The 13,204-nt window shown below is 39.9% G+C and overlaps 1 protein-coding gene across 11 annotated transcripts in view; it reads left to right on the top strand.

The window, feature by feature from the left end:
* inpp4ab (inositol polyphosphate-4-phosphatase type I Ab) overlaps positions 1 to 12,153 on the top strand; it is a 77,494-nt gene extending 65,341 nt beyond the window's left edge. For 6 of the 11 annotated variants that reach the window (XM_086284268.1, XM_086284267.1, XM_086284271.1 and 3 more), the window contains one exon: positions 156 to 11,651. In XM_086284268.1, the coding sequence (XP_086140394.1) occupies positions 156 to 336 (181 nt within the window). In that variant the 3' untranslated portion in view covers positions 337 to 11,651. The other 5 variants (XM_086284276.1, XM_086284275.1, XM_086284273.1 and 2 more) reach the window with 1 other exon arrangement.
* Positions 12,154 to 13,204: the final 1,051 nt, after the last annotated feature.

Below are 13,204 nucleotides of genomic sequence, written 5' to 3'. Positions count from 1 at the left end.
CCTCCTTATTTCTTCTCCTTCCTCCTCCGTCCCTCTTCTTATCTTTATTTCCCCCTCTTTTCCTCCCTCCTTCCCCCTGCCTTGTTTGCTGCTTCACACAACCACCTCCTCCTCCTTCTCCTCTTCTTCCTCTTCCCGTCCCCGTGGCTCGGCAGCATTGGCACGAGGGAGGGGGTGATCCAGAAGAACCTGAGCGGCTTGCTGCCAGTGCGTGACTTCCGGCTGGACCCCAGCCTCATGTACTCTCTGCCCCTGCTGGCCCTCAGCCCCAACCTCCTGGTGGTGTGGATCTTCCTCAGCATGGCCTACTTCCTGGCCAAACTGCGCTGCAGCTGAGCGAGCAGCTCTACGCTGGAAGTGACCAAATGTCAAACGTACTGCGAGGGTGGGCGGGGACTCTCCACGCTGACTCCCCGGGGTGTTTCTGAAACTGTGCCACTGACCTGTGAGAGGGGTGTAATCAGCTCACACACACTGTCCCACCCTCACTAAGGGCTGTACGCGACTTACGTCCCACTTATCAGCAGCCACGCTTTGGGCTTTTTCTTTCTTTTCTATTCTTTAAACATCTTTTTCTTTTTTCTATTAAAAACCTGTCATAGCTCAGGGGTGTCAAACTCATCTTATTCGTGGGCCACTAACCCAATCCTGTATGATCCTAACAGGACCAGAAGGCTAACCTCTTCCCACTCCCCTAAACCTCCAAATTGTTCTTAATGTAATGAATTGATCTGATTTATAAATCTGATAAACTCTCTGTGATATCTTGAACTCCTGAGACCCTGCATCATCATACAGGGATATATGGTAACATATTTACTCTTCATTCTTCTTAATAAAGTGTTTATCTTTTCAAAAAAACACAATGATTACTTTATTCTGGTGGGCTGTCAAAGAAATAGTGGAGTTAAGATTAGGTCCAGCTAATCGTAAATCGCTAAGAAAAATAAAAAATGCATCCCTAACGAGAGCTCGGGTGTCCGGAGGTTAAGGACAGAGTACAACGAGAAGACGTCCTCAGTCTTGCAGGTCTAGCGACCCCTGCCTGTCAACCACCAATAGTTATGGAAAAATGTGCAGCACCCACTTTGGTGGGCCTTTTGAAATGTTCAGATGACATTTTTTTTGTCTCTATTACAAGTTTTACACCTTTCAGTTTCACTGCTGCTTAGTAAGCAGTTGCAGACAAGTTGTCTCACTTGCAAAATATGAGTGACTCCTGGCTATCCAGTAGCAGCTACAACAGTGACGTTTGTAGCGCAGCACCGTGTACGTCTTTGCAACCACTTGGCAACCTATTCAGTAATGCACATTTTTCCCTAGCAACCTGTGGTTGCCAGGGATTCACCAACTGGTTTCTAGTTCTGTGTGCCTGAGGTCTTACTGGCCTAGTTCTATCCCACTTGTTTGACACTCCTGATATATTAATTGTGTTGCCTACATTTGAGCGTGAGGCCACATGCCATGTTCACACTAAGCCTGCTGAATGTGAATTCTACATGAATCCATTCATGTGTTTTTTTAGGATGATATTCGTCCACGTGTACACGCTGAAATTACCCAGATTATTTCCTTCTCTTCTCTCTTTTTTTTTTTTTTTTTTTTTTTTTGTCCAGGATTAAGATAGCAGACACTGCTGTTTTAAACTCACGATTCACTTGTCACTACAGTCCAAAACGCTGCCACGTGATTAATCCTTTTTTTGGGCTTTTATGTGAAATACTAAATTTTAACCATTACGATGTCCTAAATCTCCAATTCTGTTTTCTTTACTGAGGTTTAACCAAACATGCATTTTTCTAAGACTTTACAGAAACTAACGCTGCAATTTTCAGATTCAGTGTATCTGAAAAAGCTCAGTTTTGTCCGCATGGACGGTATTTGCCAAAAAGAGGACTTTCAAAAAAAATTTGGCTGGCTCCATGCGAACATATAACACAAAGCCATTAAAAGACATTAAGATATTACCTTTAGTAACTCACAGGATTATCCACTTCCAGTACTGCCTAACGAGAGTGTATTACTTCTTTCTTAGTGTATAGCGCCCTCTGATGGACATATTTTGCTCCTTTGTGATGGTCAGTTAGTACTCTGCCTTACCCTTCACTGGTGGAAGGTAACAGTTTATTGTAAAGAGTATATAATGTGTATAAGGATAAGCAGATGATATCTAAACTTTGCTTTCAGGAAAGACCCACAGTAGCAATCAGATGATTATTTTATTCATGATTTAAGCTCAGCGCAAACAGCTTATATCATCAAAACATTTTCTGGAACATTTGGTTTATCATTGTCTTCCATGTGCTTTTGCACTTGCCCCACACGCTAATGTGGAGGAACCTAAAGCTTTTATCTCATGCCAAAATGAAGCAAGTACGCGCTTGCTTAGATATATATTTTTAAGGCAGCATTTGCTAGTTTTTGTTTCTTTTGGTCTTCCTGCTTCTTTATAGACGGTGGAAGCATTTTCCTGCTTCTGCCTGAGCTTTTGCACTTTCCAGCAGATCCGGGTCTGTCTCTGTCTTTGTTTAGATCCAGCCTATTGAAATGTTTATGTGAGGTAGTGTTAGGAATCACCTGATAGCCCTGTTTAATCAGAAAAAATGAACTGAACCCATTAACTGACCGTTTACTTGATGGACATTAAACACTTGTGCTGCTGATATGAAAACTATGCTTGTTCACATTCATTTAGCCTTAAACAAAAAGCCCCGTGACATGTGTGACCCGTTTTAAAAGAGGAGTTCACTGAGCAGGAATACTGCTCTGAACTGTGTCGACTAAATGCGTATTGGCACAAGTACAAGCAGTATTTCGAACTCCTAGCACACCCACAAAAATAAAAATAAAATCATAAAAGCTGAAATATTGTCGCTAGTAGACGGAACAATCTAACAGTCTTATATTGAGTGTAGAGTGTGCCAAAATAAGTAACATCAATGTGAAAGCTGTTATTTTTTACGTTCAAACCAGTGTTAAAAAATAGATGTGGAAAAAAATATTTAGTTAACTGGAATAAAATGAACAACTAGACTTTTGAAAAAGAAAACTACTTGAAATGATGCAACCACATAGCTGCCTTAAAATAAATAACAATACACTGGAAATGTCTTTGCAGTTAATTTGGTCTTAATTTAAGTCTAAATATGATAAATGTCTGCTGTAAAAGTTAGCAAAATAAAAATAACTACAACTAATGTAAACTAAAAAAAACTTTGAGTTTCTCTTTAATTAATTCCTTATTAAAATTAAAGCTGCCCTGCTTAGTAGATTCAATGTCGAAATGCTCATTTAGTAGTGATGGCGATACTGAAATATCGATTCCTCCGATACCAGTCATTTATGTTCTAGAATCGATTCTCGTATTAAAATATCGATATTTTAGTAATTTAGGGTAAATTTGTAGTTTATCATTAACAGGAACACAGTGGAAATAAACTATATCATTCGGATTGTCTACATTGGAAGGAACTACTTCCTCTTCTGCCTTTCATAGGTAGGTATGTAGGTATGTTCAGGCCTATACTTTAGTGGCACAATTTACTGTCTTTGAGTCCAGTGTTTTGTATTTGCATTGCACAGCTTTACTGTTTTACTTTTCTCCTGCTGCTCTTTAGTGTCAGCTGTTTCCCCCATGAGCTGGTGGAGACCAAAAATGGAGCAAAAACTTTGATTTATCAGGTAGTCACAGTATTAGCTCCTCTTCTTTTTCTTCCTCCTAGCGTTATTCCCACTCTGCGGGGTCTGCTTTTCTGCAAAGCCGCCTCCATTTGGCACGGCCAAGGGCGTCGTTCAGGTTGGCGCTGATATTCTTCACGTTGCCTTTAATTTGGTCCATCCATCGCCTTTTTGGTCTGCCCCTTGGTCGCCGTCGCAGTGCTGTTCTTGCCACAGAGTTTTAATCACTTCTGACCACATGCCCATACCATCGCAATTGCACTCCTTGCATCTTCTCTGTGATTGGTGCAATACCCAGCCGCTTCCGGATGTCGATGTTCGTGACGTGGTCCTATTGTGTCAGGCCCAGGCACCATCGCAGCATCCGCATTTCCATTGTGTTAAGGGCCTGTTCGTGCTTTGCGGTGGCTGGCCAACACTCTGATCCATAAAGGGCCACAGGGCGCACTACACTCTTGTAGATCTTTGACTTGAGGTGGTCGGGCATTCATCGGTCGCACAGGACACCAGTGACTTGACGCCACTTCATCCAGGCCTCATTAATCCTGGCTCGTACGTCTGGCAGGATGTCGCCGTCATCGCCATCACAGTATTATCTCCTAATGCTAGTAATATTTATTAAAAGAATCACATATTTAACTAAAAGCAACCTTTTGAATTGTACCCCTTTGATCAGTTAAAATTCAAGTCAGACTACACAGCAATAATATGACCCATAATTAACCAGAATACTTTTAATTATCTTTTACTGTCTTTACTGCCAAAACAAAAAAAGTCCTGTAGCCTGGATTTGCTCATTATCATTAAAGTGACCCTCTCAAGTTTAAAGTTTAGGCATGAGTGGCTGTTTTGTCATTCTTTTATCTCTTCATGGACTCAGGTTTTTCCAGTCTGGCTGAGTGTTATTTATGGGTTCAGTTCATTTATAAGACACCGTCACATCCTGGTGTTCACCTGCCCAGAGGCTGAGACTGGCCAGCGATGGCACTCTTCAAACACTTTAATTGGTCCCAGTGTGCCAAAATAGATGCAGTAAGTCAGCGATTCGACCCACATCTGCTCTGCAGCTTTCAGGACAATGCAGTCGAGATCAGCTCTGTCTCACCGACTGACAGAACTGATCTCTGCGTACTTCAGGATGCAGCTTGTAACTGGAATGTATGATTGTAGGATATTCAGGGGAAATGTGTTTGCATTGCTGCAGCTTGTGAACCCTTTAGAGCATTTATCTGTACCAGCCGATATGTTTACATGAGCTTTATAGAGACAGTAGAGTGTTTGATGAGTAATGTGAGGTGTTAAGATGCAAAGAGTTTAGGCTATTAAAGATGGGATGTCTGCATTCATTTTGGCTTATGCATCCTAGAAACAAGGGACCAATACACAATGCAGTGTGTGTCCCTCTTGTTTCAGGCATTCTTGTGTCAAGTAAAGATCCCAGTGTGATGATTTCTGTTAGCTGATTAACTGTTGTTTCTAGTCTTACCTTGCCAACAGTCCAGAACCCAAAGATAATTTGCTTACTAACATATTTTTAAAATAGCAAATTTACCATTAAAAACGCAAATATTTGGCATTCATGTTTAATAAATGGCTAAAATAATAAAAATACATGCCAACTAATTAAGCCACTGGATCATCAGTTAATCATCTTCTTGATTTTATCTAACTTTATGCACTTTTAATAGAGCTTCCTATAAGAATGTTGTTTTGATGTTTGATATGCCCACTGTTAATTATATCATTGTATTATTATGAAGAGCCTTATTTCCCAGTTACTAACTCCATGGCTTCCATGATATTTTGGTTATATTGAGAATGAAGTAAACGGGACCTACTTTGCTTTTTTTTTCTTATTTAGTGCACGGCAGCACGGTGGCACGGTGGTTAGCACTGTTGCCGCACAGCAAGAAGGTCCTGAGTTCAATTCCAACATCAGGCCGGGGTCTTTCTGTGTGGAGTTTGCATGTTCTCCCCGTGTTTGCGTGGGTTCCCTCCGGGTACTCCGGCTTCCTCCCACCGTCCAAAGACATGCAGCTTGTGGGGATAGGTTAATTGGATAATCCAAATTGCCACTAGGTGTGAATGTGCAAGTGAATGTGAGTGTGAATGGTTGTCTGTCCCTGTGTGTTGGCCCTGCGACAGACTGGCGACCTGTCCAGGGTGTACCCCGCCTTTCGCCCTATGACAGCTGGGATAGGCTCCAGCGCCCCCCGCGACCCTGAAAAGGATAAGCGGAAGCGAATGGATGGATGGATGGATAGTTTTAAATATATATAGCCCCTTTTCCATTAGTGCCTACTCGTGTCGTCTCGCTACTATTTACTGGGTTTTCCATTAGGTGATAGTACCTGGTACCAGGTACTGGGTTTTTTTGGGGGGGTTTTTTAGCACCTACTCGCTCAGGGTTCCAAGCGATCCAGGGCGATCTAAAAATGTGACATCAACAGACTGCATGCCACCTATTGGCTCGTCAGTGACGTCACTCCATGAGTCATTAGAGCGTCTCCCTCAGGAAAATCAAAACTGCCACTTTTAAAACCCGGCAACAAGGAAAATGGGTTCAAAAAGCAACGCTGTGGTCCCAGAGTCTGGAAAAAAGCCACAGACCAAGCAGGAGGTATATCGTTGCCTCGACGTCCACCTTTGTGGTTCTTATCCTGTGAAGAGTGCTATATAAATAAAGTAAAGTAGGTGGTACTCGATTGTAATGGGGGGAAAATGATTTGTGGCAAGTCGTGCTGTTTTGAGCTGAGACGAACCGAATAGGTACTAATGGAAAAAGGGCTTTTGTGACAGGAAATTCATATTAAATGGAATTCTTATTAAAAAACTTTCACACAGGAGAAAAACTTCGGTGAAAATAGTCTAGTAGGCACTAACAGTACAGCTCGCAAAGCATTCAGTGCTACCCCTCAGCAGGCTTCCCGATACTGGCCTATTCAAAGAAAGTAGACTTTCAGGTGAGGGTGCTCTTAGGTCTCAATCACGCAGGCTTAGAGAACAGTTGCCAATGCCTGGTAACCACAGTTCACTAGGGAAAAATTAGGGTTCCCTAACTAACTGCGAGTGCTTGTCGGCAGTCGCAAGTGGAAATTGATTGTTAACCCTGTTCATGCAGTCATACTGATGGCTAGTTACCCCCTAATTGGAAGGGGAAAGGGTGTATTCTCTAACCAGTTGGTGATTGATTGCTGGGGGTTGCTTGTTGTTGCTAGGTTGTAAAGTATATGGTGCCCTACCGAAAACCTCCTTGTCATTGCTTTGGTTCTGAGCAGATTGTAACTTTTCATGTTTCATTCAAACCAGAAACTCAGAAAATTTGCCTTCAAAGTAAAAGTTGTTGGTTTCAGTTTTAAAACTACAGTTGCACTAGGGATAAGGTTACAGACTGTAGCACAACCAAAATTATGACAACTGTTGGCATTGAACTTGCAGTGGCTAGTTGAAGACTGGGAAGCTACATCCAGATGAACAGAGTCAGCTGTCTGGACTTTTCTTACCTGGATAACTGAGCGCGGAACGAGGACAGACCAAAGCAATCGCAGAGAGGATTTTGTTGCAGCTGACTTCATGCAATGATAGCCAGCAACCTCATCAAATATGTCAAGAAATAGATGATTTTCCTTTGAAACCTGTCAGGGGTTGCTGACCAGTCTCTAGGCCTGTGTGACTGTAGCCTTAAAGAGAAAGTTAGGGACAGAAGATAAACTGAGGGACCTCTGTGAAATATTAAGTATATCTGAACTGTGAGCCATCCATAGCTACTCTAATACAGTGCGCCAATAAAATCATAGAGCTGGAAACAAGCATAGTAGGTCCTCTTTAACAATGTATGTGGAAACTGTGTTAGAAACCAGAAGCACTTAGATTGTTTTACATATTGGAAATCTGTAATGTAAAAATCAATATCTTTGCTTGTAAAGCTAACCATCAGCATCGGTCGCCTCCCTAGAGTTCAGAGGCTCTGCCTCATTAAGATCGACCCAGTATGGAAATGGATCAGACTAAAATAGCTTCCTTTGGGGAGCTTACCCATGCTGATGACCTCTAAGCAGTCACATACTACAGTAAAATGATCCTTCCTGTATGCTTTCTTTTGGATCCTGAAAATATTGAACATCTTTCAGACTGCTTTGAGAAATGTTTTGTGTCACAGGAAATGCAGTATACGTGTAGTAATTTCAGTAAAATATCAGTCTTGTGCTTTATATTAAAAGAATAATATTAAATTTGGGGATTTACTTCCTGGAAGGTTAGTGAGACGATTGGTACCATTTTTAATAAAGCGGCTAGTTAGCTTAATTTAGCTAATCTTATAAAACTAAAAGTTGTTTTTATTCTTTAAATATTTAACAATCTTACATTGTTAATGTAATTACAGTTAGGATACTGTGTAAAATGTGAATATAGACAGAATACAATGATTTGTAAATCTCACATTGATATTTTATTCACAGTACAACAGAGAAAACATACAAAGTTTAAACTGAGAAATAAAAATATTAGCTTAAATTGAATTTGATGGTAGCAACATGACACAGGGCAGTGTTTACTGCTGTGCAGCATCCCCTCTGCTTTAGCAGTCTATAAATATCTGTAAACTGAGGAAACTAACTTTTAGACTTTTGGGAGAGTCCATTTACTTCTGAGAAACTCTGCCCGTCTATAATGGTACATTTTCTCAGTTTAAACATATTTTTCCTATGTAAAAAAAATGGGAGTTTATGAGATTTGTAAGTCATCATATGTTTTTATTTACATTTTATGTTGTGTCCTAACTTTTTTGCTCATAAAGGAAAGGGCCTTTAGTCTTTAAAGCTGCTGGTTGGTGGATTTTGTTTCTTTTGAACTCAGCCAGGCTAGCATTTTATTCCTTTTTACCCATTTTGTCTATTAGCTGTAAGCTAGCTTAATGTTTTAAAGTAAGACTAAAAATAAAGCTGGGTAAAAGGCTTTGTGAAAAGCTACAAAAGGTATTTTGAAAATCCACCAGCACCCTTAAAGCTCTTTTTTTTTAAAAATCTTTAATTAATATAAAATATGTTTTGTTTTGTTTTTTATCAACAATATAGCTAACTAAAGCTAACTATCTGCTGGCGGAAGCTTAGCATGCTAATGTGAGTGTGGGGTCAACTTTTTTTTTCTTTTTTTTTTTAGCTCAAATCCAGCAACAATGCAACTACAAATTGTCTCAATTTAAGTGATTATACGCCGCTTTTGAGGTTTTTAGCATTAGTTTTAAGGTTATTGCTTTCTTATCATCTGTTGAACTACCTCTGTGAGCTTAGCATTTATTCAAAAATAAAATAATATCAAAACTTATCATCGCTGAGCAGTAGGAATGTAAGTATTATTGGGAAATGGTAAAAAGTTGTGGAAGTTTGATCAAGACTAAATGCCAGTGAGGGATAGTGGTTTCAGATACTTTGAACATTGAGTCCCACTATACCTGCAGGTGTAACTACCCTAAAGTGCTTCCTACAAAATTAATCTAATGTTATATTATCCACCTGAAGAGAAAACATCAGTTTGCCTTTTCCTTTGCTTTATTTATTTATTTATTTTTAGGAAATCAGATATATCAGAAAATATATTTGTACTGCTGTAGATAAACTATATTTAAATGCCTGTATTGCCAAAATGCTTTATTTATCATATTGTTGTCTGCTATATGTATACATATATATATAGTCTGCGGTTATTCCAAAGTAGAGTGTGTATATATTGATTATTATAATGCTTGTGCCATAACTGTCACGCTGTCATTACTCTTGGTCACAGCTGAACATGACTGTTGTTGAGTTCCCTGTAATATGCATATTTATATGTATTTTGTTGTGTTGTGACTGTTAGCTGTGGATTTGATTGCTTCTCTGTTTGCAGGTGTTTTCAAACCTCGTTTTGACGGACTTGCACTGGTTTTGTGGCTCTCTTGTTGTTTAAGTTAGCAAACAGCAGGAAATCATGGTACCAGATTTTCTGTTCTTGTTCACGTCCAAAGGCTTTTTATCTCGCTGAGTATCGCGAACCCCAGAAAACCTCCCCTTTTCCTGCTCAAATAAATGCTTCCTGCATCCACCTGCAGAATGTAAACCGTGTGATATTTTATAGTCTTTAAAGTTTTGCACTCTCATCTTATTCTAACCTGCTTTAACGTGTCAGGTTCTACCTGGCTATCCTTGAACATGCTTCAGCTGTGCTCTGAATAAAGAGACAAATGTGATTATCCAGCTGGTAGCAGACAATTTGGAGGTCGTTTATCTATTTATTCATGTGTTTGTCAGTCCATGTGTCATAATGTGCATTTGTTGTGTCTATGAATGGATTTTGTTTTTTTTTAATTCGGCAGCAGTCATGCTGTTTATCAGGTTAAGAAACATGTTTTGGGCTGCTGCCTTAGTGGTGACTGGCTTGTGACCCCCCCCTGAGGATGAGTGTCTCTCCTCCTGGTCTCAAACCAGAGATCTTTAAGGCGTGGGGGAACTCCAGGCCTGAAGGGCCGGTGTCCTGCAGGTTTTAGATGTGTCCTTCATCCAAAACAGCTGATTCAAATGGCTAAATGACCTCCTCAACATGTCTTGAAGTTCTCCAGAGGGCTGGTAACAAACTAATCATTTGATTCAGATGGGTTGACCTAGGGTGATATCTAAAACCTGCAGGACACTGGCCCTTGAGGCCTGGAGTTCCACCGTGCCTGCTTTAAAATATGACTGCTTCACCTGAGCCTTTCTAGAGTAAATTTGAAAGAGTGTAAACTTACTGACCTCTGCTGGTCATAAGCAGGAATTGCTATTGTGAAATAATCCATAGGCTTTTTTTATTTATTTATTTATTTATATAATAAAAAATACATTTTTTTTAAACCCTTGAACCCTAATGTGCTTTTTTTTGTCACTAACATTGGGCCTATTTTACTTGATATACTGTTAAAACATACTTAACATCAACAGTACTCTCCTTTCTCTACGTAACCTCTATGCAACGTCTCAAAACAAAATAAAGGAATCATGGCGGGACCCTCCAGGCTCTAATGCACCGCAATGAAAATCACGTAGCTAATATCACGTTGGTGAAAATTACCTGACGTTAGTGTTCTCGGGTTGAGACAGATGCTTTTTTTTTTTTGTTTTGTTTTTTTTGTTGAACGTTTTTAAATTAAAGTTTCAGTCTTATTTTCTGTCATTTGTACTAACATTACATTTAGTGATCTGACTGCCTGTCTGCATGGTAGATTAGATTGATATAAAGATTAGATATAAAACCTGTAAAACATGTTTTCATCCATTGTCTCCATCCTGCATTCTTTCTACTCCTGTGCCTATAAAAATCAGTCATTCTACAGACATCTGTGACAAAATTGACCCTGCTTCTCATTCAATCTCCTGCTTCATAATCACAAAACTATCAGAAATGTGTTCACTGGTCTCTAGTTTTGAGTCTTACTGAATATAATGTGATTTAAATTTATTTTTTTTTATTTTGGTTCCATTTGAAGTGAAATCGACCACACAGTGAGCACTTCTCAGTCACATTCACACCTTATGTGGACAGCTCTGGTTTAAAAAAAATAAAAATAAGGCTGAGGAGTCACAGCATCACAACAACTAAAGTTACCTTTAATTTTCATGGTAACCAGGAGAAATAATAGAATAGATTTTTATAATATTTTAACTTTGTTTAATATTTAAATCCATTTCCTTTTGAAAATAGTGTTAGTTTTACAAGTTCACAAAATTGAGTTTATCCCAGAATTTCAATCCATCAACAAGAGTTTCCCTTTGACTTCATATGAAGAGACGTGTGTCCTCTAACAGAACTCTTAGTCCTTTGCACTCATGGTTGAATGATCATTTTCATCTTTTCTTCTCATCATGTGCACAAGTCATCATTTCTGCTTTTTTTTTTTTCCTTTTGCTCTCATTCTGCCTGTGAACGCCCTCTCTCCCCTCTGTCTCCTCCTCCTCCTCCTGTCTCCTCAGCGAGGGCTGTAGGCGAGAAAACACTGTGAAGAACGTCGGATGCCGAAAGTACGCGTTTAACTCGCTGCAGCTCAAGGCCTTCCCCAGACACTACCGACCGCCCGACGGCACCTTTGGCAAAGTGGAGACCTGACTGGAGGAGATCAGAGGACTGCTATGCGATCAAACTGAGTACAGTGAAGATACTGTGATGAGAGACTGTATAATTTCACCATCATGTGGCCTGGTTCCTGCTGTAGAGGTTTTAGATTAGATTATTGTGGAGGTAGACTGAGTGACTGAATGTCACACTAACAAACAGTAGCTCCGTCCTGAAAAATAAAGACGAAAAACCACCTTAGTGGAATGACTGTTTTTAGGTACTGTACACATTGCTTAGAAATGTTTTTATTTTTTATTATAGAAAAGCACTGCCTCACTTCCACTTCCAGTACTGATGTAATCGATATGAAGGATGCATAATTTCTGTTCTACAATAAAGATGAAGAATATCAGAAAATCTGCAACTGTGTTTGACTTCTTTCCAAATGAATACAAATACAAATGCAAACAGACTTAGTTTTAATAAACCTATATTTGCACTTGTTAATTTCCCAATACACCGAAGATTGGGGGGGGACAAAGTAACACCCCCTTGATTAATAATGTGACTAACCACATTTTGGAAAGCTTTCAGTTCAGTTTCATGAGCCATACTCAGATTACTGCCAGACCTGCTGAATCAATAAATCTGTTAAACGGAACCAGTCTGACAAAGTGAAACAGGCTAAAAGATCGCAAACAACAACACATCAGGCCATGATGCAAAGAAACGGCTGAGAAACAAAGCCAGTGACATCTGTCAGTTTAGGAAAGGTCACAAAGCCATTTCTGACTCCAGTGAACCACAGTGAGAGGCACACACATAAAGAAAACTTGGGACAGTGCTGAAGCTTCCCAGGAGTGACCAGCCCACCAAAATTACTCCAAGGATGCATCGACGACTCATCCAGGAGGTCACAAAAGAACTCAGAACAACAGCTAAAGAACTGCAGGCCTCACTAGTCTCAGCTAAGGTCAGAGTTCATGTTTCAACAGTGAGACAGAGACTGGGCAAAAATGGCCTCCATGCAAGAGTTCAAGGAGAAAACCACTGCTGACCAAAAAGATCGCAAAAGCTTGTCTCAGTCTCACATTTACTAAAAACATCTTGATGATCCCCAAGAAAATATTCTGTGGACTGACGAGACAAAAACTGAACTTTCTGGAAGGTTTAAGTCCCGTTACATCTGACATCAAACTAACAGCATTTCATAAAAAGAACATCACAGCAACAGTCAAACATGGTGGTGGTAGTGTGATGGGGCTGCTTTGCTGCTTCAGGACGACTTGCTGTAACTGATGGAACCTTGAATTCTGCTCTGAAGGAGGATGTCTGACCATCAGTTTATGCTCTGAAGCTCAAGAGCACTTGGGTTATACACAGTGTTGGGTAAGTTACTTTAAATTAGTAACTTAGTTACATTACTAGCTACTTAAAAGTAACTCAGTTACTTCAAGTTACT

The sequence above is a fragment of the Aulonocara sp. 'chitande type north' Nkhata Bay genome, linkage group LG23 (assembly GCF_057382095.1).
Source record: "Aulonocara sp. 'chitande type north' Nkhata Bay isolate Kocher_YH1m ecotype deep benthic linkage group LG23, A_spYH_male_GT1.1, whole genome shotgun sequence".
NCBI lineage: Eukaryota > Metazoa > Chordata > Actinopteri > Cichliformes > Cichlidae > Aulonocara > Aulonocara sp. 'chitande type north' Nkhata Bay.
The sequence above is the reverse complement of the archived record's forward strand: the minus strand, read 5'-3'. Positions and strand labels throughout refer to the sequence as shown.